The sequence below is a fragment of the Motacilla alba genome, chromosome 18 (assembly GCF_015832195.1).
Source record: "Motacilla alba alba isolate MOTALB_02 chromosome 18, Motacilla_alba_V1.0_pri, whole genome shotgun sequence".
In the NCBI taxonomy this organism is placed as follows: domain Eukaryota; kingdom Metazoa; phylum Chordata; class Aves; order Passeriformes; family Motacillidae; genus Motacilla; species Motacilla alba.
Genome location: NC_052033.1, coordinates 254,285 through 279,955, shown reverse-complemented (window position 1 = coordinate 279,955; position 25,671 = coordinate 254,285). Strand labels below are relative to the sequence as shown.

General features: G+C 40.8%; 2 protein-coding genes across 3 annotated transcripts in view; one reads left to right on the top strand and one right to left on the bottom strand.

Annotated features, from left to right (window-relative positions):
* The window catches only part of LUC7L3 (LUC7 like 3 pre-mRNA splicing factor), a 20,048-nt gene extending 9,915 nt beyond the window's left edge, over positions 1–10,133 (top strand). Inside the window, 6 exon segments of the mRNA XM_038157262.1 lie at positions 1,601–1,762; positions 2,179–2,462; positions 3,001–3,161; positions 7,996–8,136; positions 8,242–8,387; positions 8,389–10,133. Coding sequence (XP_038013190.1) covers positions 1,601–1,762; positions 2,179–2,462; positions 3,001–3,161; positions 7,996–8,136; positions 8,242–8,387; positions 8,389–8,424 — 930 coding nt within the window. The 3' untranslated portion in view covers positions 8,425–10,133.
* LOC119709462 (ankyrin repeat domain-containing protein 40-like) lies at positions 9,811–25,671 on the bottom strand. Of its 2 annotated transcripts, XM_038157264.1 has the most exons (5): positions 18,673–25,659; positions 17,980–18,128; positions 15,593–16,075; positions 14,916–15,091; positions 9,811–14,194 (listed from the first exon to the last, which is right to left on the bottom strand). In XM_038157264.1, the coding sequence occupies exons 1-5, from the start codon at positions 18,804–18,806 to the stop codon at positions 14,051–14,053; spliced, it is 1,086 nt and encodes a 361-aa protein (XP_038013192.1). In that variant the 5' UTR covers positions 18,807–25,659; the 3' UTR covers positions 9,811–14,050. The 2 variants fall into 2 exon arrangements, with proteins under 2 accessions (XP_038013192.1, XP_038013194.1); XM_038157266.1 differs by lacking the exon at positions 15,593–16,075 and having other exon boundaries at positions 18,673–25,671.

Genomic DNA, 25,671 nt, shown 5'->3' with positions numbered 1-25,671 from the left:
GAACTGCCAGTGTAACTGTTACAGAAAGCCCTTGAGTCAGGGCTGTGACTGGGCTGTGACCGGCATCTGTCTGACTCTGAGAGCTACAGAAGCCAGAGGGAATGTGTTAAGTATCAAGTTCTTGTTAATAAAAAGGAGCATAAGTTTAAAGATTTTATTTTGGTGTTTAATGAAATGCTCAAATTGAGATTCTTGTTTTAAGAATTCAATTTGAATTCTTAAATTCAATTATGTCTATACCATATTTTAAGATCTCTTGTTGCTGTGTGCAACATTTAAGAGCTCTTCATTACAATTTATTGAAACAACAGGTGGAAGGATTGAAAGTTTGAACATTTTCTTGTTGGTTTTGTTTATAATTAAGAGATTTTTTTTTTGTTAAAAAACTGATAATTCCAGTAGAAATGCTTTCATAGCAAAAATTATTTAAAAGGTGTAATAGTTTTGAGGACATTAATTTGAACTTTGTCTTGTTAACATGTTCTTGGGTGTGATATGGTTTGATGTTTTTCATTGGGACTCACTTAATTTTTGTACTTGTAGAGATAGAAACATACTTTTTGTTTTAAGCAATCAATTGGGAAAGGACTTTTGTTCTGGTTTAAGGTTTTTTATTAAAATAGGGAGATTTTCAGTTTTGCTTGTGTGTTATTTGAAACATGCTTAAAAATTGGTGGATTGGGTTTTGTAACAGTTGTTTATGAAATTAAAAACATAAAGCTTGTTTGACTTTATTTGTGGTGTGAGTTTTATTCTTTTCTTTTGTTGGTTAAGAATGTGTTTTAATGTTTGATGTGTTCTCTTAACAATTGTTTGATTTGTGGGAGAACAAAGCGTATTAAAGATGTGACAAATGCTTTAATTTTTTTTAAATGAGGTCAATTTTTGAGATATATATATATATATATATATATATATATATATATATATATATATATATGTGGGGCTATTGCTAGTTTTTACTTTTTGGGGTATAGTTAATGAAGTAAAAGCTTGTAAAAATGTTGACAACCATAATTACTTGGTTTTTTAAGAGCTCTTAAGTGTTGCACACAGCATGTTTATGTCCATACTGTATGATTTATGAACCTAGGTTTATGTTGAAATTTCAGTGTACTTCTCATATGTCTGTTGAAACAGTGGTTTAATTTGACCACCATACTTTTAAATAGAAGCCAGTATTTGTTTTTGTATTTCTTGATGGGATATTCTAGCCTTTTGATTCCTTGAGGTATATTACATGGTAGTTCTGCAGCTCCTGCCGAAATCTTAAAACTGAAAAAAAAGCTTTATAAGAAAAGCTTGAAACTTTAATTTTTCTGATATTGCAAGGAAGCTGCAGATATGACTGTGTACATGTTAATGCAGTGAGTAATGGTTCTGTAGTTTTTTGTGGGCACCTTCCATGTGGGAATGGGCACAGGGTGGCCTCTTCTCTCTCTGGTTACTGTGATGGGGTGCAGTGCACCAAAGGTAAAGCAGGCAGATGTGATTTCAGCTTTCACTAGAGCTTGGGATTTTGCAACAGTAACATAGAGTTATAAACCTCTTCACTGACTAAAACTTCTCTTTTGCTGTATCAAATATTCTTCTTTCTCAGACAATTGAGAGCTTTGCAGCCCAGGAAAAACAAATGGAAGTTTGTGAAGTTTGTGGAGCCTTTTTAATTGTAGGAGATGCACAGTCCAGGGTAGATGACCACTTAATGGGAAAGCAGCACATGGGTTATGCCAAAATAAAAGCTACTGTAGAAGATCTAAAAGTAAGTATTTCCTCCAGTCATTGAAATGGAAAATGCTTGGAGGTTTGCTAACGTATATAAAGGCTGTCCAGTGAATTTTCTCAAGAGGGTGAAACACTTCCAAGAAATGGAATCCTGCACTGTGCTTTCACTGATGTATTTTGTTGTGACATTAGATGCAAGCAAAGATGTAATTCAGGTTGGAATTTTTATGGCCTTTCTAAGGAAATTTAGTGTGGCCTCTGTTGTGAGAGTGACAAGCAAAAAAAGGTTCTGCAAGACAAAGGATTTTCATTTCAGGGATTTTAGGAAGCACTGTCCTCTGTTTTGGAGATAAAACTGAACTGTTTTAAAAGTTTAGGCTTTTACATCCTCAGAATCTGTAAGCTTAAGTGTCTTGAGTAATCTTCATTTCTTCCTGTGAACTTCTTTTTAAGGAAAAGTTACGAAAAAGAACAGAAGAGCCTGACCGTGATGAAAGGTTGAAAAAAGAGAAACTAGAACGGGAAGAGAGGGAGAAAGAGAGGGAGCGGGAAAGAGAAGAGCGGGAAAAGAAGAGACGACGTGAAGAGGAAGAAAAGGAAAAAGAGAGGGCTCGTGACAGAGAGAGACGTAAAAGGAGTCGCTCACGGAGCAGGCATTCAAGCAGGACATCTGACAGGAGGTGCAGCCGCTCACGAGACCACAAAAGGTCAAGAAGCAGAGAAAGAAGACGAAGCAGGTACCTCTTTGTGTGTGTGTGTGTCTCTTAAGTATTTTCAGGTAAATTTCTAAAAGGTAAAAATCTTGCAGGGACCTATCTGTCAGCTTGAGTCACGTCACTGATTTGTTGGCTTCACTTAAGTCTTTTTTCTTAAGTGAAGACACACTTTATTGGTTCTAAGGATAGGCAGGTTTTTGCTGAGTGGCACTGTCTTCTCTCCATTTTTGGAAGATGAAACCATAGTGGTGGAAGCGGCTTTATGAGGGAGCTTTCAGCAAACAAAGAATGCTCCCAAAAAATATGGTTTCTTGTTTCTTCGTTCAGCTGGTCTTTATTTCTTGGTGGTAGATACTTTTAAACTATGTAGTTAAGTGTTTCAGTAAATGAAGAGGGCATATTTTTTATGTACTGGGAAATATTTCTATACAATATATTAAGATTTGGTTTCTGCAGGTCATCACTGTATTTAAAAGTGCTACTGTTTTACTGTTGTATATTCTGAGTCAGAAAATAGCGGCTGAGATTTACGTTTTTGAAATTCTCTCTGAATGTTAAGGAGTCGTGATCGGAGGAGAAGCAGAAGCCATGATAGATCAGAAAGGAAACACAGGTCTCGTAGTAGGGACAGGAGACGGTCAAAAAGCAGGGATCGAAAATCCTACAAGCACAGAAGCAAAAGCAGAGAGAGAGAACAAGACAGGAAGTCAAAAGAAAAAGGTATGTTTGTGTAATCACTGAGTTCTTTGCAAGTTCTGAGACTAATCTTTTCTTAGAGTCTCAAAAGCTGTTAGCTTTTCAATGAATGCCTGAAAGTTCTTAGCACCAAATCAGACCTCGTTCTGAAAGGCGTGTGTGTTGCTGTAAGCAGTTTGAAGCATTTTGTTCTTTCCAGTTACTGTCACTACATATGTGTGCATACCTGCACCCTTGTGTCCTTCTCTTACCTGTTGCAGTTTGTCTGCAGATGAAGTGTGCAAGGATTTTTGTATATTTTAAGACCTGTTTGCCTTTAGAAAAATGTAAGCCAGTAATCATCATTTTCTAAGAGTGAATGTCTTATATTCCTACTCTTAGTGGATGTTTACAATTACCCTTTGCAGGTACATGTGTTGTGGGAGGCTGGTACCTTCTCACCTGTACCACCTATTAGTTCTCAACACTATCATGTTTCCTTTATTATTCTTTTAACACTGCTTTTAAGTTTTTTTTCCTGATCTATAAATGCAGTTCAAGATAAATACTGCAGAGTCTCTGTGATGCTCTAAATGACAATTTATGCCTTCTCCCCAGTCTCCTGCTCTTCCCCCCCACCTTTCTCCCCCCCTTTTTTTTTTGTTTGATTTTTTTTGTTTGTTTGGTTTTTTGTTTGTTGTTTAAACAAAGTGAGTCTTGCTTCGTCAGTATTCAGGTGAGTCTCAACAGAAAGCTGTGTTAGTCTTTGGAACGGTTTTGTAGCTGTATGTGCCATGTACCACAGCATTCATGGTGGCTTACTGTTTCACCAGAGGCTGAAGCTCAGAAACTTTAAGTAAAGAGCTACAGTGAGAACACTGTAGATTCACATTCTGTGAGAAGATACTAATTCACTGTTACTGCTAAGTTTCCCCCTTTAAAAGTCTTTTGAAACTTCTGTAGGAACGTAATACTTCTGGCTCTGGTGGGGAGCTGACTAATGGCCAGTCCGAAACAGCCACCCCACTTCATGGGCTGATCATCAGTAATGGATGAAACAATTGTGTTTCTAAGGTACTTTTGAGGTTCTCTGGAATGAAAGGTGCTCTGTGCATGTGTCTGGGTTGCATAGGCCTGTCTGCTTGACCCTTCTCTGTATTTATCCAGTGGATTGGTTGCCAAAATGTTGGTAATGCTTCATGTGTTTCTCTTCCCTGACTTCCTTGGACTGTTTCAATTATTCTGATTTATACTGTGAGGCACCTTTAGTATTGATTCTTCTCTCATTTTCCTTTGCCATATGAGAGTGGGTTTTGTTGCTTGCTCATTGGCAGTGGAAATGATGTGCAGGCTTTAAACTCAGATTCAGTGTTGTAGCCTATATTTGTCCATTTGTTACTATTCCTACCTGATTTTTTGTCTGCTTTATGAACAGATTTCTGGTACTTGGTGTTTCTCCTGAATGTGTGTTATCTATGCATATAAATAACTGTTTTCTTATTTATTCAAATTTGGTCTGGTTTTGAGCTTTTCTTTCATTATTCTTCCCATTAATAGAGGAGCTAGTGAACTCTCTTGAATGTTTCAAGTATTTTTAGTTTTAACTTGACTGATTTCCTTGCTGGCTGTTTTATTTTCTGCTTGCTACTTTCTTCCACCAGAAATGAGAACAGTGAGGTGATGCTATGAGCTGTGATGAAAATCCCACCTAGGAAAATCAATTACTTTTTTTGACTGTGCCATCCTAACATTTATAAAAGCACAAATAAGCCTTAGAGCAGGACTGTAATGCTGAAGAAGTTTATGATTTTTTCCCTTTGTTGGGAAAATCTTTTAACAGAAAAAAATATGAAAGAAGAGGGAAGGAAGGAAGGAAGAAAGGAAAAAACCAAACCCAGTAGTAATTACTAAGGCAACATTGAATTTCTGTACTGAAGCTGTAAGCCCCATTGCATCATCATATTTGCAATGTGGCACTGTAGAGAGGTAGTCAAGAATAAAGCTTTTAGAGATTCATATATATGAAGTATGTGGCTTTTGCTCAATAGTAACTTCAAAGTTAAATCTTAACTTAGTACATTGGGAATCTTGTCTTCAGAGTCTACTTGTCTTTATAGCCACCACTGATCTGCAGTTGTAAAGGTAAGCAGCAAAGGCTGTAACTACTCATGGTAGTGCCTTTCATCTGGAAATCTCAGACTGCTTTATAAACATGGATATTAACACGAAAAAACCCCAAGGAGCAGATTACCAAGACTTGGGTACAATTGCACATTAAATTAGTCCCACACTTTGAAAATTCAGAAGTCCTGGTTTCTTGTTCACTAAGATACTGTGGAAGACGGCAACCAAGGTTATAAGAAAAAAGTATTGTGTAAAAGTGGGGGCCCTTGCTTTGTGACACAGATTTCAGGGTCAGAGATACCTTTGCTAAAGAAAGGAGCCACCAGCTATAAACACCAGCTGAGCATTAGCTTAATCTAAACCAGTAGAATGCACCTCCTGTTCAAGTTAACAATTTTCAGAGCAGATGCAATAAATAGGGGGTTTTAATAAAACAAAAATTATGTTCCAAATACCTTCATTTTATGAAGGGTTAATACTGGAATGGGCCTCTAGACCACTTTGGCTTGGCTTTCTGTCTTCCCCTAATCTAGATTCTGATACTTATATAAAAATAATTATGATCATGTTTTAATGTTAGTGATTAATCCTCAGCAAATACTGCCAGAACACCTCAGTAATACTGGATATTACATTTGATTTTCTAAACAGTAAAGCGATTCATTTTGTCATGATAAGAATTCTCACAAAACGCATCTCAGTTGCCCTCACAAACTCAGTCAGAAAAAATGCATGTGTTTAATCAGGAAGCAAAGTCAGTATTATGTGATTATACCTAATAGATCACAGCTGAAATAATACACCCAGTTCCAGCAGCAAACTAATTTTTGTGTTTTCTCTCTTACTGATTCAAAATACAGTGGAGGAACTTCTTGCAGATACTCCAAGGGTTGAAAAGTTATTGGGCTATTTGTTGAATACACTTTTTCAGTTCTAGTTGGCAAACTGGAGGTTTGGTATGGTATGCCTATTTTAATAGTAAAATTTTTAGAAGAGTTTGATCTTTCATACCACAGTTTATTAGGTTTTTTTTAACCTTAAACAAAACTATCCTTTTTGACCACATTCAAGACACAAACAAGACAACAAAACCCTGCACACTGCACATCCATAGGGCTATTAAGATCTACCATATCTACATAGGACAGAAGATAAGATTATTGGACTGACTACTAGTCCTCTGCGGGGAAACAAGACTACTATTCCTCAGTGGATCCTCGTGTGCACCGGAGATACCTTTAAGACACAAAAAGAAGACTTTTTAACAAGGTTAGTTAGAGTGCAATCTACCTGCGGAGTTGCCAAATTGAAGGCAGACAGACCCATACTGACTTAGACCTTCAGTGAGCTGGGTGATGTTGCCATGTGCTTTTTCCAAGCACCCTGTACTGGATGTGCTGCTGCAGGTGAATCCTCACTACTGGTGGTCATTAGGCAGTTGCCCTCATTTCTAAAAGCCCCCTGTGAGGGCTTTACCCTATCCTTTGGTAGTCTGTTATAAAACAAGGAAGTTGGAATGTTGCTGCTCTTTTAAAGCTTAATTTCTTGCTTTGTGTCCTGGAATATAAAAGTGCGTTATGCTAGTCTAGGTGATAATGTTATTTAAAATAGCTTTTTCAGAGTGTTCTATCTGTGTGCTCCTGTGTCAGGGATATATATATCTATTTATATTATTTATTTTGATTGCCCAGATAGCAGGGAATAATCAGAAAAAAGAGCATGAGTGTTGTTCTGTATGATGACATCTGAGAGGTTGGTTTTTTGGATTTTTTTTTCTCTCCAGAGTGTCTTTACTGAGCAAGAGTTGACTATTATGGTGTGAAATAATACAGCAGGAATTGGTACTTTTATTAAATTTGCAAATACTGAATTTACAGATGAGGCACACAGCTCTAATACTGAATGTTTCTCTTCCCATGGAAATATTTTTACTTCTGGCTTCCTTCCTTTGAAGATTGAGTTTTTAGTGTAGCAAATGATTCAGTAAGCTTCCCAATTCATGATCATATTGTGGGCTCCTTCCCCCACAGCTTGCTGTTTCTTTGCCTTTGAAAAAAAAGTTGGTTTTTATATATTTTACAAGCTGTCTCCCCAAGCCCTTTTAATGAGTTGTTTATAAATGACTGCTGTTTTTATAAAATTGAGAATTAACAATGCTGACAAATGTGTAGCTTCAAATTTAATTTTGGTTGTCACTGATCTCCACCTTCAAAGCTGTCAGTGGTTAATATTGTTTCCCAAAGTATTTGATAGTTTGAGATTGCTAGTTTTTAATGGGCAAGTATCAATTTCTTTGATCATGCAGTCAAGCATTGTCCTGCACTCTTTTCTGAATCTCTTTCAAGAACTATAATTAACGAAAATTATGAACCAAAGCAAGCCATACGCAATTGGAAATCAAAACTTGGGGACCAAAAGATTCCCATAATAAGTAAGGAAGCCATGCACCATAATTACACATCTGCCTAACCTTTTTACCCCCAATTTGTTCATTTTGACAGAGAGCTGAGTAGCTGCCTCTGTTAGGAGGTCTGACCTTTCTCCTCTTCCCCCACCCTGTACTGTCTCCTTCTACATTTATTTTGTCCCCTCTCCATTCCAGCATGGTAGTCTGAAGCCTATTTCTGTAATTTTTTGAGTATTACTGTTATTGCTATAGAAAGTAATTGTCCCATGTTCTATGCAGTATATATCTCACGTGTGCAATGTTTGTTTTTACTTTGAAATCCATGGTCAATGTCTTCTTTCATGGCAGAAAAGAGGGGATCTGATGATAAAAAAAGTAGTATGAAGTCCAGTAGTCGAGAAAAACAGAGTGAAGACACAAATACAGACTCGAAGGAGAGTGAGACTAAGAATGAGGTCAATGGGACCAATGAAGACATTAAATCTGAAGGTGACACTCAGTCCAATTAAAACTGATCTGATATGACCTCAGATCAGACAGAGGTAAGTGCATTATTTCAAACTTTGATTAGGGCTTTTTGTTACTGTTTAACAGTGCAGCGTAAGTATGCACAGATGAAGATGGAACTAAGTCAAGTAAGAAGAGAAACTAAAGCACCTTCTGAAGGAAATGACAGTGTAGTCCTGCAAAACGTTTTGAGGTACATTGTTTTGTCTCAGCTATTTTGTAGCAGACTCGTGCCCCCCATTAGTGTGCCTCTTTGGGACATATATGTAATATAGTCACCATAGAAAAATTAATTATCCTTTTTTATTTTTAGGGATTCTGTTATCTTTTTTTTTAAAAAAAGTTGAACTGGTTTTGTATTTAAGTCCATATTGTGTTGGTACATCAGCAGAAACTTTTGCTTAAATACTTAATATTTGAGGCATATGTTGGACTAGTTTGTTTTCATTTAAACTGCTAGTATTTCTTTGTCAAGGATGTTTCTAGTTTTTTTGCTTTATTGCCTTGCATTCTAATGCAGTTTGTTCTGTAACTCGAGAGCCAGTAGCATTGGATTGATGGAAGTGTAGGGTTTATGAATTATTGCAGCTGACTACCATACCTCACACAGCGTTGGTGTTGTGAGCGGCCCATGAAAAGCCAAATTAAAAATCAAGGATTCAGTCAAACTAAGCAGGTACTCATGCCAGGTACTCCTTTCTCTACCCACATCCATGTTTGAATGCTGTTGCCTGTAATCTTTAAGCTTACTGTTGTGTTCTTGATTTTGAAGCTAGTGGAAAGGACTTTTTGTGTATTGTGTGACTACTATAAATCTGATGTTAACAGAATGGAATTTTCTTTCAACTGTGTGTAGGGAATGCAGTGCTGCCCAGAATTAGATATCTTTAAAGAGTTTAAAATGCAATAAACACTACCTAATATTCGCCTTGTTACTTTCAATGCAATTCAAGTCTTTAAGAGGTATGTGCTTAATATTTCCTACTGTGTAGGAGACTTTGCAGTCAGCCATAGCACAGAGGAGTGGAATGGCTGGTAACAGGCTTGTAAGGCAATTTGTAAAACAAATGCAGAGACAGATGCCACCACATGATGGCAGTGTTGATGGCAGGAATGTATGCTGGAAACTCTTTGTGGGAAATGAAGCAGCTAAGCAATAGGCAATTATGTATTGGAAGGACAACTTGAAGTTTTTTCCCAACTCTTGACATAGCTTTCTTACAGAAGGTCTTTAGTTGTATTCCTGAAATAAGGAACTAACAGTGAAGGTGACAGCTGATAAATGAGCTTATTGCAATATAATTTGTTACTGTAGTTGCATTATGTATGCTAGGACTCTTAAACATTTAATGTTGATATTAAACCATTAATGCTACATCATTGCTTCTAATGGCAGTCATGTTCAATGGTGATGTTTTTGTAGAGTTAAGATGACAGCTAACAACTGGGCGAGTGTATAGGAATGGTAAACACAATGCTCCTAATGCTGTCTAATCGTCTGTTCTCCCAAAATTTTGCATTATAGGACTACTATGTGAAGAGTCTGCGAAGACAGCAGAAAACAGCTTAAACTGAAGATCTGCTTTTAAATGAGGTGAAAGAAAGCTGTAGTGGCATAGAAAAACGTAAAGTTGAGTTAGATTTTTTTTTTTTTTTACAAAATTTAATTCAGGACTGGTGTTTCCTCCCAGAGTTCAAAAAGATGTGTTGATAATAGCACATATGCTACTGAGAATATAAGTCCTGTATCCTTCTTTTTCTTTAAGACTTTTTAAGATATGAAACCAACATAACCTGAACACATGGCTTGCTCAGTGTTTAATTGCAAGTTTTCATTCTTGGACTTTAAAACACAAGAATAAATGTTTAGTATTTGTGTGAATTGAACTAAGATGAATCCCATTTTTACAACTAAGCAATTCCTAGCTTCTTGATATATGAGAAATGGAAATAAAGTATCTTTGAATTTCTGTTACAAATTTGATTGTCTCTGTCATTGAACATTTAATATTAAATAAGCTTCTTTCCTAATAAATTTCTCATGTCTTCAAGCTTAGTTGATTAATTTGGATGCTTAGTTATTCTGTGCTCTTTGAGGGTTTGGGTTTCTTTGGTGCCATCAGCATTTAATTTCAGGCTTACTTTTGCAGCAGTTGGATGCTGTTGGGTTCAGCATCTCCCCAAAAAGAGCCTTTTGCTGCAGTAGGTTAAGAAATAACAGAAATCTTGCAATAAAAATGGCAGTATTAATTCTTCATAAAACAGTTCAACTTCGACAGCATGTTTAGAGAGATGCCAATGCTGAGACTGGCATTCTGACTGCTTCATATTTGCATTGCAGTATTGGTTTGGGGTATTGATTAACAGCCCTGTGCAGTTGGTCAGAACAGACACACAGGAAGGGAGATGTGCCTCATGCTTCCCTGTGAAGCTGTAGTGCAAGCAAGAGTGGTTCTTGTTGGAAAAGAACTGCAGTGAGTACTAGTCAGTGCTGTGGCTGTAAGGCAATGAATTTACATTCTTTAAAAAGAGCATTATCTTTTCCATTAGTATTCAGGCCTTGATTGTGTATGTAACCAAAATCAGACATGGACAGAACACCATTGTAACTTGTGCTGGTTTGTTTGGCCTGTGCGTGGAAGTGCACTTGGGAGGAATCTGCATCTTGGTCCCTCTGGTCAGTAGTGCTAGGTTTTGATAACACATGCAGACAGCCATGTTCCTTTTTTAACTTTTATTGTTCTAAACCAGACACAGAGGCGCAGGGGATGGAGACTGGGTGTGGTGGTTTTGGGAAAAAATAAAGTGGGAACAAGTGAAATTATAACTAAATTCTAACTGGAGACATTAGATAAACACCTCCTACTTTTGAAACTTGTGAAACAGGACTCAGCCTCTTCCTGGATGTGTTACTTCTTTCAGCAGTGAAAATGTTTGTCTTGTACCTTCCACTGCACTTATTTGTTACAGGATTTGCATTTCTCCTTACTTTGCAAAAGTAAAAATGATAAAATGAAGAACCTTGTCATAGAGTAGCCTGGGATTCATATTCTCACATCTCATAGGGGAGTCTTTAATGCTTTGAAGATGAAGGAAAATTCTGTTTTGCAGAGCATAGGAAACAGTGCCTTTCTGCCTCCAGATTTGACTGTACAGACATCTCCAGAGAGATTCATCTTTGTGAGAAGTATCTTCAGAGCTTAACTCCAGCATAAATACTATCCCAGATTTTTTAGGAATGCTAGGCAAAAGTACCTGATTTCAGTAAGCACCTCTGACATGCTTTCTCCAATACTGGTTTAGACAGCCTGACAGTCTTTATTAGGTGTTAAGAGTGTACTGGCCTCTGATTTTTCAAAGTTGCATTAAAATTTTAGTGTCCTGTCCACTCTAGAGTGATCCTCTTCACATCCTTCTACCCCCTACCCTGAAAAAGGAAGAGATCAAAGTACTTGACATGACTGATACTTTATTATAAGTGAAGTGTAGCAATGTCAGTTCAGTACAAGTTTGTAGTGCAAACAAAAAGCGTCCTTGGAAGAACAGTAAGTTTTGTAAACTTAGTCTCAGTTGCCATTCCAACAGTTCATTGTTCAAAGAAAAAGCCCAACAAAAAACAGCTAACATAACTAGTGTGCCTTAGAGTTTATCAAACTGCATAAAACGTACAAAAATACTTCTCTGAATGCATAGATATACTGTTATTACAGTCAGATTATGAGTTTAAGTCTTAACACATTTACTGTTATTCTTGGTGGAAACTAGAGAAATAAAGCTTTTTAAACCAGCTGCCCTCTAGCAGAATGCTCAGTAATTAATGGAGACAGTCCTTAACACTGACTTCCTAAATAAAGGAACTGGAAACAAATTAGATACACTTACTAATTTTGAACCATTTAACCACTACTGTTTTTCACAGTTATTGCACATAATCTAAGGTAGCCCCCAAGCTATGCTGGAGAGATAAATTCGCAATTGTTAAAATAGAACTTTCTTTCCTGTCTTACAAGAAAAACAAAGCAGGGACCTTAGTTGAGAAGTTTTACTTCATACTGTGTCACAGCCTTAAGCTTCCCAGGAGTTGAATCTGGCATTAAAGTAGCTCAGCTCCTGGCTGGAGAAAAACCAAGACTGAGAATGGGAAGTTAGCAGGCTTGAGGTGATGGGTGTGGAACATGGAGGAAAGGATGATAATTATTTTGGCTGAAGTAAGCAAGAATTTTAAGCTTAAGTAACTTGGTGAAATCCTGAGCCCAGAGTCAAGTATCTCCTCTGCTGGAAGAAGGGGTTTCTGTCTTCTCTCAGTGTGCAGCAGCTTGATGGAGTCTTCACTGTAAAGCAGGACACGCGGAGGGTGGCAGCCATGCTGCTTCTACTAGAACATGGTGCTGTACTATTTATAGTTTGTCAACACTGTAGTCCAGATCAACAACAAACACAGCATCCATCGGCTGTGCCAAAATTCTGCCTAGTGCAGCTTCATAAAGCAGAGATGGAAGGAAAATCAGTAGTTTGGGGTGGGGGGGAACAGAGAGGAGAAAAAGCAGCTCATGCAGAAAAAGCAAATCCCTCAGCCCTCCACCCACCTCAGGACCCATTTAAGGGTTTTGGTGCAAAGGTCAGCATTTTATTTTTTGGTAAAAAAGAAAACAGCCTCCAAAAGTGTAACTTTCGTGGCTGCCATGTTAAATCAAGAAAAATTTCAGGTTGTTTAATACTCCGGCGATGCTGTGACTTAAGTATTTTAACCCACAGGTGAATTTTTTCATTACAGACTTGCTTAAATGCAAGTTAAACAGTCTGTAGCTTAACCAGAGTTGTGGTTTTTTTTCACTCCCCACAAAGAAGAGGGGGAAAAAAAAAGTTGAAAGCACCTGGAGGCATTCAGCCCTTTCAGTAACTCACCTGGCTAAAACAAGGCTATGTTACAGTGACAGTAGACGGTGCAGGATGTAAAGTTACAAATTAGTTACTTGCTTGTGGTGTTTTTCCCATCTAGTGGCTCATAAAAGCATTCTGTGTTCCTTCCAGCTGTGATCTCTCATTAGGACACTGCTGTGCTGCTCACACAGCAGAAACAACCATCCCCCTTGGAACTGGTGTACAAGGGAGGGCCACAGCGAGCTTTCCTGGCTTGACAATACTGACACCTGATGTGAGTAATGCACAGGCTCACATCGGTCAGAAAGTAAATAAAACCACGGACACACATTGGGGGTCCCTCCCCATCTGAAACAAGGGGTTTCTCTTGAAAGGGCACTGCAACTCAATAGGAACATTTACGAGAGGCTTTCGTATTTTTTGTTGGAGGTAGAATATTCTCACAGGGAAAATAAACATTTAAATATGGACATGCTTATTCCAGTTATTTTCAGCCCAGTAAAAGGGTTTCTCCTGCCACTTCTGAGCATTAAGTATCTCTAAACAACACATCATGGTGAGTGTTTGTGAGGGGCAAGAGATTAAGGACTTGCACATTCACATTTTTAGAGAGCAACTATCCATTGTGTGTCTCTTTAATTTAATGTGGAAGTACACACAGAGACACACAATTTCCTCAATCTTTCCATGTGTCTTACTTGGTCAGAGTGGGTGTACTTAAGAAAATTTTTGTATCAATAATTACATCTTTCATGCCCCACACTGCCAGATACAACCAATAAACTTCCTTGAAATACACTGGAAACCTGTGATTTTACTGGACAAATGAGGTATCCCTTGCCTGAATACCGTATCAAGTAAAAAAATAAAAGCAAACAGAATATAAAATATAAAATATTAGTTAAAATAGTAACCCTAATGATAACTTAAGGTTTTACACGCACTTAAGTTGCTGCCTTCCAAAGGGCAGCACATGTCACTGCCAAGTGTTCACATTGCAGTGCAGCTCACAGGGTCAGTAGGTCAGCTTGGATGCTCTACTGTTGTAGCATGGCTGCTCCATCAGCGTAGCCGCAGTGTTCCGGAAGGGAGAGCTGTCACTTCTCACAAGGACCAACTCCAGCTCTTGGAAGTCCTGGAGTCTGGCAACATCCTTGTCCTTGTAAGGAACAGAGAAAACAACATTATTACTCCTATCATTATTAGCGTGTTGTTATTATTTATAAAATAACTATAGGAAGTAAAAACTAAAATTCCAGGGACATCATCTCCAATAATAGCAATAAATAATTAAAAAAAAACCCCTACCAACATATACTCATTAAAAGTGTAGGAGGTTTGCTTGTTTGGTTTTTCTCCTCAAACTTTTTCTTCTCCTTTAATCTCATTACAATTTGGCTGCATTTGTGCATGTCGCTTAACCAAGACTTGTGACCACTTTCATCTACAGACCTCTGGAATATACATTTTTGGAACAGAAGGGCAGTTTCATTTGTTAACAGCATATCTTTAAGCTGTTCATATGCCATTTTGTGGAGGTTTTTCCCCTTACTGTTCATTCTTTTTAGGCAAGCAGACAGTGAAGTAATACTTGGCAATTACATCCTTTTAAAGCACCCTAAATGCACTGTTTCTGAGACATTTTTTTAAAAGTCAAGCTGTAATAGTTCCATATGCTTTTGGAGCTAAAATACTCTGCCTATTTTAACAAGACTATTTTTAAACAAGTTATGATGAAGTTTTAAGAAAGGTCCAGCATCCCTTTGAATCTGTCAGTTTTTATTTAACAAAAGTGACATTTTGCCAATCTTTCTGCAAATATACGTTCTCTGATGTCTGCAAAGTGAAAAGTCAAGTTAATCTCTTGTTTCTATTCTTACCTTTCTTAGAAGTGTATTGGGTAGTTTTCTGATCTTTTCTACTTGCTCTGGATTAACACCCAGTTCACAGCAGCTCACTCTGAGCAGATCTTGATAGGTCAATTCTTGTCTGTCCAGTTCAATCTCAATGAAGTCACTGTCTCTCAGGTTCTGGACTCTGACCTTGAGTACAAGTTCTGACAGAGAAAGAATTAAAAGGTTAATAACAGAAAAGACAACAAACTCAAACCTAATATTTATAGTATTTACCGTTATCTTCTGAATTTGGATTTTTTAATACAATCCCCATGATCTGAGAAATAGTATGCAGTTAACAGAAGCTTCCAGCAAAAATAAACAGGAGAACCATGTTAACGCTATTGAAACTGATCCATCCAGTCACAAAGTTGAGTTGTTACCAAACTACCAGAGCTGCATTTGATGCAAATGTAGTGGAAAATTTAAATGTTCATGTTACATGGACTGATCTTTCCATTGTTTTGCAAAGTATTACCATGGTTAAAATACAGTGTAACAGACATTTTACATAACTGAGCAGGAGAAAGGTCAGGGCACTTCTGGCCACAGAATTCAACATTTCTGCCTCTATTCTACTAGAGTCTGAAGTGAAAGGATTACTTAACTTCCTTTTTCACCCAGTAACTGTAACAGAACTATGAGACACAGCACCTCTTTACCTTTCATGTTATATGGGAATGTTCCAGTGAAGAAGAAGGGCTGGAAGGCGGTTGCGGGGCTGCTGGGGGAGGTGTGAGGCTGCAGAGGCAAGGCCTGGCCGGATACTCCTGGGGAGCAGAGCCCCAGGCTGGGGGTCATGGCTGGGGGGCGGCCAGGGCCGTAGGGCACCCCTGGGCTGGCACATGCTGCGGCTGCAGAGACGGTGGGCATAGGGGGTGGCCTGGCTGCTGCATCCGGTGCTGGGAAAGTCTCAACGCTGCTGCATGACATGGGTATGCAGATGCTTTCAGCCTGAGTTGTTGATGGACAAGGGCTAGTTTCACTCTGGGAAGCAGAAGAGATGGAAGCACTTTCATTCTGGGATTCTGCCAAGCTGCCTGGAATGCTTTCTTCGGTGTAAATGTTAGGGAATGGGTTGGCCAAGTAGTTCGCAACAATGGATAAATTTAAATCCTTCACTCCTTGACATTCAGTTTGTTCCTCTATTGATGAAGTTCAAAAATGAGGGGTAGGGAATGGAGAGAGAAAAAAATCCATCATGTTACTGGATATATCTTTCTCATTTTGAATATAGTTAATTTTCCTATTGTGTCTTGAAACTACATCACATTCCAAGGTCATCAAAAAATGACACTAATGTTCCAGAAGCATGTAACACTTGGAGGCCAGTAGCTGTAAAGTGAAAGAAAAACTTATAAATGTCTTCAGTATATTCTGGTTTTTGATAACAAAGGGGGGGGGGTGTTATAGTAGTGTCCTCGAGCCAGGTCTAATAAGCTCTCAGAGGCCTATAACACACCCAAGAGAGCTGAGCTACCATTGGAGGCATAAAAATCAGCAGGATGGCTTCTGTTGCAGTGTTGGAAACAAAAAGGTTTTATAAAAGACAAAATAACAAACAGTGATCCAAGTGCAAGAGGTCCTTGCTCCTGGTAAAACACTTTACAAAAGCGATTAGTTTCTTTGTTCACTCCTTTTTCTAGACTTTTTTTGGCTTCTGTCCAGTTAGCTATCCTTAAGTTTGAGGTGAAGTCTCCTGGGTCCTATGAGGCGTCTTTTCACTTAATCAAGGAGATAAACTTCTGGCTTCTTTCCTTTTAAGGGGACAAAGTACAGTTTTGTCACTCTGTCAACAGGGGGCACACTCCTACAAGGGGGGAAAATAATCTTTGAAAGACACATCATTTCTAGCAGTGTTGTTCCAGCGCTTTCAAATGAATTGGATGACCAGTAGTCCTTTAATGAAGCTAATTTTAACATGCTCTTAATAGTACTGCTGTAATTAGTTTATTATGACCTAGGCTAGCAAATTTAACCCAGTATTTCTGCAAGGAAGTGACTGCTTGGTGTAATACCCAAACAAACTCAACTCTTGCATAAAAGCACTGCAGTAAGTGACATTCCTGACTAAGGATCAAAGAACGTAAATAGTGATGTCAAAGCAGTTCAGAACGATCTGCTAAATGATACCACACTCCCAGAATAAAAACTAGGAGAGAAGGTAAGTGATATGTGTTTATTCCCCAGGAAACACATGAAAGTTTAACAGACACAAAAATAAGACAACAGAGTTCATCTACGTGTGCTTGACGATTCAGATGTTAAAAACAGGTGAGTCGTTTACCACAAACTAAGCCCACACCTCACCCAAAAGAAGGCAAAAGCATGGTGTAAGAACATGCCATTCCTTCAGGCTTAACTGTTGGAACCTGAGTCATGATTTAGCTGCAACCTTGTGAAGGATAACCCTGCCCTGTTGTTGTAAGAACAGATCACTCCAGAGAGCAACTGAAGTTCAATTGCAGAAGACAGCACATTTCCAAAGGTAAAGCACCTTAGAATTTTAATCTGGAGCACAGTACCTAGATGCTGTTCAGGAGTGTCACAGACACCTAACTGGGTTTGCTGTGCATATGAAAAGTGGCAGATGGCAGAATTACAGGGCAAAAATTACCCCTACCAGCAAGTCACACTATAACAAGGTGCTCAGAAGGCATAACTTCCTCAGTGATAAAACTCTTTTGAGGGGATTTGTAGTATTGATCATGGTCAGACTACAGCAAACTGTACAATTGTGAAAGCCCCCATTTGCAGCTTGCATGCCAGCTTTAGCTTAATGACAGCAAACAGGAGTGCAGCAGCACACTTCCCAAAGCGTACAGCTTTTCTACTTCTTGATGACACAGCTCAGAACACAAGACCCTCCTACCTGAAATCTCCACATCTATTTGCCCAAATATGAATTCCAGTTATAAATCAGAGCTGTCTAATGAAGTACAATGGTCCTAGCCAAGGTTTTGCCAATTACTGCTTCAGATAAAAGCACTAAAAATGTTTTAGTGTTTAGACCAAGAATTATAGATGGCTTTTTAAATGGGAACAGTACCTCCCAAAATCTTGCGGATGTCTGGTTTCGACGTTAGCTGTGCCGCCAACTCTCCCTTAGCAGTGAGGATCTGCTTGTCTGCACCAGCCTCCAGCAGGCAGGACACCACTTGGGCATGGTTCCGCTTACAGGCCCAGTGCAGACAGGTCCTGCAGAAAGGAAGCAGAAGGGTTGGGACTCATCAGCCTGGCTGTTCCTCACCAACCCTGTCCTACCTCATCCGAATTATGCATAAAGTGATAACTGGGAATAAAGATTCCTTCATTGTGGCATTTTCTAAAGTTCTGAATCTGTAAGTTACACAGGGCAGGGCCCTCCTTTGCCTTGCAGAGTGACTCCCACTACTGTCCCACACAAGCGACTGGACGGGGACCTTGAGCAAACACGCAGTGACAGGTGAAAGGAGGGCGACCTCCTCTTACAGTGATCCTCTTTAGCAGTAAATCTCCGAGCCTCCCGAGATTAGCTTTTCTGTATTTGCAAATGGGAAAACTAAGAAACACAAGAGCTGCGTTCCCAGAGCAGCTCCCTCACCCCGTGCCTGATGATGGGTTGGGGGGAGCCCCGAACCCAAGAACCCCGAACATCGCCACTGAGAAGGGCAGCAAGGGAAGAGCCGGGCCCCGCAGCGACCCCGGCCTGCCCCTCGTCCCCCGCAGCGCCGGGACCCCGCGCGACGCCGCCGCCCCTTACCAGCCATTGATCTCGTTGCGGGAGTCGATGTCCGCCCCCGCGCGCAGCAGCCGCCGCACCTCCGCCACGTCCCCCAGGGCCGCCGCCTCTCGTAGCCGCTCTTCCAGCTCCCGCGCCTCCGCTGCTCCGCTCATGGCCGGGTCCGGCTGCGGCCCCTCCCTGCCGCTCTGGAGCCCGTCGGGAGGGGCCGGGCGGCCTCAGCGCGGCGGAGCTGGGCCCTTCCCGCCCCGGGGCCCTGGTCCGGCCCTCACGGCTGCCGCCATCTTGAGACCGGGGGCGGGGGGACAGCGAGCGCTGGCGCTGCTCCGGGCAGGGAACGGCCCTGTTCTGGAGTTCTGTGTCCGGTTCTGGGCTCCTCAGCACAGGAAAAACAAGGAGCTGCTGGAGAGGGTCCAGCGAAGGCCACAAAGATGATGAAGGGTCTAGAGCATCTCTCTGATGCACAGACATTGTGAGAGCTGGGCCTGTTTGGTCTGGAGAAGACTGAGAAGGGATCTTACAACTGTATTTAAATATATCCAAAGAGTGTCAGAGGATGCTGTCAGACTCTTTTCATTGGTCTCCAGCGACAGGACGAGGGGCAGTGACCATAAACTAAAACACAGAATGTTCTACCTCAACACTAGGAAGAACTCCTTTGCATTTAGGGTGATAGAGCTCTGGAACAGCTGACCGGGGAGGCTGTGTAGTCTCCTTCTCTGGAGACATTCCACACCCACCTGGACACATTCCTGTGTCACCTCCTCCAGATGAACCTGCTGTAGCGGGGGGTTGGACTGGATGATCTCCAGAGGTCCTTTCCAACCCCAGTGATTCTGTGGGGCCGCCTCACCTCAGGCACTGAGATGGGGGCCTGGACAGGGTGAAAATCCAAGACTGAAGTGTTTCCTCTGATGGGTTCATCCTACCCTCACCTGACATTCTGAGCCCTGTGTAGGGGTTTGAGGGGAGAGAGCTCTTGGGAAGAAAGGAAAAGCTGCAGGTAAAAACTGCCTGCAGGCAAAAGCACTTTATAGAATTATTCAGGTTGGAAAAGACCTCCAAGGTCTTTGAGTCCAAACCATCATCTATCACAGTGGTCTTGCCCTTTTTGGGGTGTTTTTTAGCCAGCAGCCTGGCTCCTGCCTTCAAGCTGTGAGGCTGCCATGGGCTGGGAAAGGACCACAAGGATGGGTTCAAATCCACGGCTTTTCCCATACACTTCCAGCCCTAGCACCCCCAGTTCTCAGCCCCTCTCTCTCCAGTGTGTTGCTCACACTCTTAATTAAATCACTGTGGCATGTGTTGGGGAGCTCATTTAACTCCAGGCTTTCTGTTTTGGCATCAGTGTCGGCCACCAAGGAGCAATTTTCACTAAGGTTTTTTTTTTTCCATTGCCTCTCTTTTATTGCTTACTTTTCTTATTAGTCACATTATTTTAATCTACCATTTAACTTAGGGCTTGGGTTGCTGTTGCTTTGCTCTGCTGTTCCTTCTCTGGTAGTTATGGCCATTAGGTGAAGATGATGCCTACAACATTACCATCCAAACAGTTCCTGAATATCTCTCCATATAAATGAAGTTTCAAAGCACAAATACTCATCTTCCTTTTAATCAGTCAGGAGAGGCAGAGGCCCACATGCCAAATGTTTCCCTAAGAGAGATGCAGCCCTGCAAATTACCCTCATGAAAGCAGAAGGGAGAAGCAAATGGTGACAGTTTTAACTACTGTGGCAAAGGTTACACGGTGACTCAGTGGCAAGTTTTTCCCACCAGATCACATGCTTTTGATCCCATGCAAGAGATTCAACAAAACTTTTGTCCAGCTGCTACCAAAAGACTCAACAAACTCTATGAAAAACAACTGGATTTGGAGAATGGTTTGCAAAGAAGATTTACCTGATGACAACTGCAAATTCTAACCTCAGAGACCTGGAAGACCAGCCCTTAAATGGACACTGCTGTGACCTCAATATTTGCATTTTAACTCATTTGCTTTTTCAGTAAAGGCATCTTAAATTATCACTCTTTAACCCACAATCTCTTTTGTCTTTTTTTCAGTGTCTGTGCCATAAAGCTGTAAAGCAAAGACACAGCACACACAAGTGGAGACCTAGTGATACATTCTAGGAAGCACACTGTGAAACCTTTAAATCCCGATTTTTTTTACATCTGTAGAAAACCAATAGGATTAGTGGCAAAAGAGCTTTTTCCAAAATAATACGAGATAATTCTCAGATGGATGGGGAAAAGCTACTCAGGAGGTGAGTGCAGGGACAGGCCTAAAACAAGGAATACCATTCCTGTTCTGTTCTCCAGTGCCATTGCCACTAGATGTCACAGTGGAACAGCAAGAGGATGCTGGAGTGTGGCTTTGTGCTTCTTCCTGTAATTGCAAAATGCCTTTAAATTTGTCTTGGCACATCCATAGTGTCTCCATACAGCTTTGATCCTGCAGATTTCAAAGCTCTGTGTGGTGCAAAGGGACATTATGCAACATTTCCACACAAGTGCAGGGATGCCCAGTGCAGGGAGCTGCTTTCTGTGGAGTTATGGGCTTTTTTTCTTTTTCTTTTCTTTTTTTTCCCCCTCTACTTGAGCTCCTCTCCCAAAGCCACACAGGGCTTTTAAGGACTCTAAGCTAGTGGTTGATGCACTGAGATGCTCTCTCTCACGCTCTCTTGGGGTAAGTATCCTACTCTGTTGCACCTGTGCCAAGCCTTGTTAAATGGAGCTTGGGTTCACCATTGCTTTGTTACACAATGTACTTCTCCCCAGAGTCATGAGATCTCCCGCAAGGAAGGCTGTGTGCAAGAGGATTAGCAGCGAGTTCACTTGACTCAAACCTCCCGACCGCTGCCATGAACCTCCTGTTCATGCCCCACACATGGAGCCTTAGACCCCCTCATACTCATGTGTCCCCTCTCCGTTTATTTGCACTGGTGTCACACTTACCAGCTCCCAATACAGCCAAGAACTTGTCCTTTCCCTGCTCATTTCCACATTTCCCATATGATAGCTGGGTTTATGCATGTACCTATGCAGGGCATACATGCACACACACCTCCCTGCCAAGAGCAGCAGGGCCTTCAGGATCTGCAGGTGTGAGGCAGGTGCCAGCTGAGTGCTGATCGTCACCTTTGGAAGCTGCTGGGAATTGCACATGGTGCTCATGGCTAGAGCAGCCGCTTTGCCTCCCAAATGTTAAATGACCTTGGCCTTCAGTGGGAACACGCTGAGCTCTGAGCCTGTGTCTGGAGCCTAGATCGGTGATGTGTTGTTTTCTTTGTGATTTACAGGTGCTCAGTGCTCCCTGTTCACCAGCCTTGGGCACAGCCCTGAGCCTGTGGCTTTACCTGGCAGAGCCAGCACCTCGTTATCACAGCCTTGCAGTAACCATAGGGGAGGCTTGGCCCAGTCTTTGTTCCCACAGCATGTTTTCCAGATTTTGTTGGTTATGTGTCAATATATGTCTTTATGCAAGCTTCTGACTGTGCCTAATCATCTGGATTAGTTCTTTTCTGCTTTTTTGGAGAAACCATGATCTGTCTGTTTGCTGTTTGCTCCTGGTTTTTTAAGGCTTATGAAATTTTTTTATTCCCTTTGCATTTCAGGTTTCATTCCCACATAACTCCATTCCCCCTATTGAACCAACTTCTTAGTCACTGAAAGTTATGATTAAACATATTTTTAAAGGCTTAATTCCCAGTTACACAGTGATACTGACAGCTGTACAATCATATTTGAAACACTTGGTCCCCACCCCACAAAGATAACGTTTCTGGCAATTTAAACCAACACTGCTGTTGTGGACACAACTGCAGTTGTATGAGAAATATGATTTAGGTTCGGAAACCTTAAATATGATACTTAATGCACACACACAGTTTTAAAGCTGTTACCTGATTAAGGCTCAGGGAAATGGAAGGACTGGTGAAGAATAAAGATGGAATTTAAAGTCAAGCCCAGTATTAGATTTAAGCTAATCTGTGCAGCTCACACTGGACCTTTCAATGAGCTTGAAGGCAGAGGAGACAATTTCAAAGGAGGAAGTCAAAGTCACATGAGAGAAGCAGTTTATACTATACCAGTTTTTGTGCTCACCCCATGTAAGCCCCCTCTGAGTGTCTGTAGGTGAATTAGGTAAATTCAAACCTCCATGTTATCAAGTCTGAGCCTGTGTCACCCAACACTCACTTCATGTCAATGGGGGGAAACATGCAGCACAAAGGCAGATGCATCTCCTCCCAGGGCAAGGGTCTAAAATAGCACAGCCAAATCATCCTCTAGAGATGCCCCTTGTGTTCTACCCCCTGCCAAAGGATCCAAAGAGAATGAGCTTTGAAGAAAAACATTTCCAGCTGCCTAGTGCCAGGCAAGATGAGCACCTGAGGCAGGTGGATAGGGGTCTACTCAAGAACAGTTCCTCTGTTTTTGATGAGATAAAAAAATCCTTCCAGTGAATTCCAGAACTGCAGGGAACTTACCCGTCATCTTTCTTTTGACCATAAATGATAGCTTTCTCACTAAATCACCTGGAAGGAATTGCTACACTGATAGTGGTACAGAGAACTGGGATTCAGGACAGGTTTTAGCACCCTGGAGCATCCCTGAATTTCACTGCGACCAGCCATCTCATGGATTTTCAGCACTGCTGAGCATCCTGCAGGGGCTCAAAGGGAGCTGAGTGTCTGAAGAGGGACATTTAAGCAGGTGTGAGCACACACTCATGCACACAGCTGCACACACCCGCAGCATGGAGTGAAATTTGACAGGAAGGGTTTGGAAAATGACATTTATATTTTGGGGAATGGTGATCTGCAAGGGAAAGATCTGCTCAGGCAGCCAAATGCCTTTAGAAATCAGGCATGGTGTGCGGTGGATTTTTTTCCCAGTTGTTAATTTAACCTTATTTCTATTTGTAGAACAAATAAATAATTTCTGAACAAACAAATCAGGGACCTGGAACCTGAGGGGTGTGGTACATCAGCTCAGAGTCTTGTGGTTAAGAAGTCCAATAGATTTTTATAACAACTGGAAATTGTTCAGTGGACTAGTGCCTAAAGCCAGTTTGGCTTCCAGTAATGACAAGCCTAAGCTGCAGTGTTGTGGAGCCAGAATTCTCCCCCTGAGGATGGTTGTTGCTTGTGTTGGGGTTGTGGCAGTGTCCCCAGGTGTCAACCCAATCCCTTCTGAGCTCAGAGACATCCTAACCCGGAAAACTGCAGAAAAGGGACTACCTTTGCTTTTTCTCCAGATTTTTGGCTGCATTCCTCTCTGCCCATGTCTGTAGTCCCTCCCTTTTTCTCTACTCATCCATGAAACATGTTCATCCTGGAGATAAGGGGCAAATATAACTAGTTGCCTGAATCCTGCATAGAAGCATATCCTATCTAGGCATTTGGAGTTAAAAGGCTTCTGTGGATCTTGTCCCACTTCATCTCCTGCAGGAGCTGACTCCTGTGGAAAGTTCACAAGATGACAGAGATGTTTCACTTGCATGCCTGAGAAAAAAAAATTGTTCTGCTAACCAAGATATACGTTTATTTCTCCAGAGCTCTTTTGTTTAGAAGAAGCTGGCCTCATGCAGAAGATCAGATGAAGGTGTTTGGATTTTCCTTAGGCTGCGTTTTGGCCATCAAGGAGAAAGAGCCCAGTGCAAATCATAACTGGCTACCCCGAGGGGCTGTGCCCTATGCATCCCTCAGGAGCACAAGACACAGTCAGTCAGTTTGGAAGTCTCCACTGACTTGGCCAGGCTTTCAACCAGGCACTATACAATTCATGAGAGTAATTAGCAAAGCTGTAACTAAAGAGGTCTCCATGGAGATTGACAGCATCCCCTCCCAGCTGGTACATTCTCTGCCTCCTATTCTAAATTTGTTCTCACTGTTTCCCTGGCTCTAATCCATAAGGTTAGTGAAATCTTCCAACATTTGTGACACATTACAGCTGGAAAGAGGCATAAAGGTGGCTGTGAGGGGGCTGAGAAAGAAAGAACCTGGTTGGTGCCTCAAGGAAAGCAGCAGAAACTGTTCAGACATATATAGCCAGAGTTTTGGGAATGGGATTAGGCAGAACAGCACCTCTGCCTGCCTGTCACTTGCAAATTCTTGCTAATACTTTAGAAGCTTATTGGAGGTCAGCACCAAACACCCAAACAGACTAATCTGTATTATAGACACATAATCAAAGTCACAAGGGTTTACATAATATATATTGGTGACACAAGAAGTGTTTGTTTGAATAATTTTGTCATCAAGATTAGTGGCCATGAAAGACTCTACTGTGCACTAACCTGGTTGTTATGGCCATGGGTACACCAGATTCCTCAGACAAATCAAAAAGTAGCTGAGAAAGTACATAAAAGTATATATATATGTATATATGTATGTCCTGAAACAATTACAGTATTATGTTTCTGACAATTACAGTATTAGGTTTCTGACCACGGCAAAGTTTAAAAAACAAAGTGTGTATGTGTATGGGTGTGTGTGTGTGTGTGTGTGTGGTGGGTGTGTATGTGTGTATGTATGAATTAGAAAGGGCTGTGCTTAAACTTCAGACTTCAGTTTAAGAGACGTGAACAAATGGCTGGAGATACAATTTTTGCATTCACCATTTTTTCTCAATGTTTTTTCAGTTGCAGCAAATCACACCTCACACTCACACATGGCTCTGAGGGAATGGCAAGAAGTTGGGGTTACATAGATAAATTGATGTCACTTGACCCACGTGAGTGCTTTATAGTCCCCTTCAGGGAGGTGGAACCTGAACTGCATAGAGCAACTGCTCTGGGCTCACAAAAGTCAGTGGCAAAGACAGGAATGGTTCCTGGGGAGATAACAATTCCAAACTGACAAATCTGATTGACTTCAAAAGAAAATTAGTTAATGGAAATATTTGGAAATATTTAGAAAAGTCTGATTTTCCACTGTCATAGAGCTTTTGAAGTATGATGTTACACAAACACAAAAGAAAATGTGTAAAATTATAAAAGAAAAAACACCCCTTCCCAGA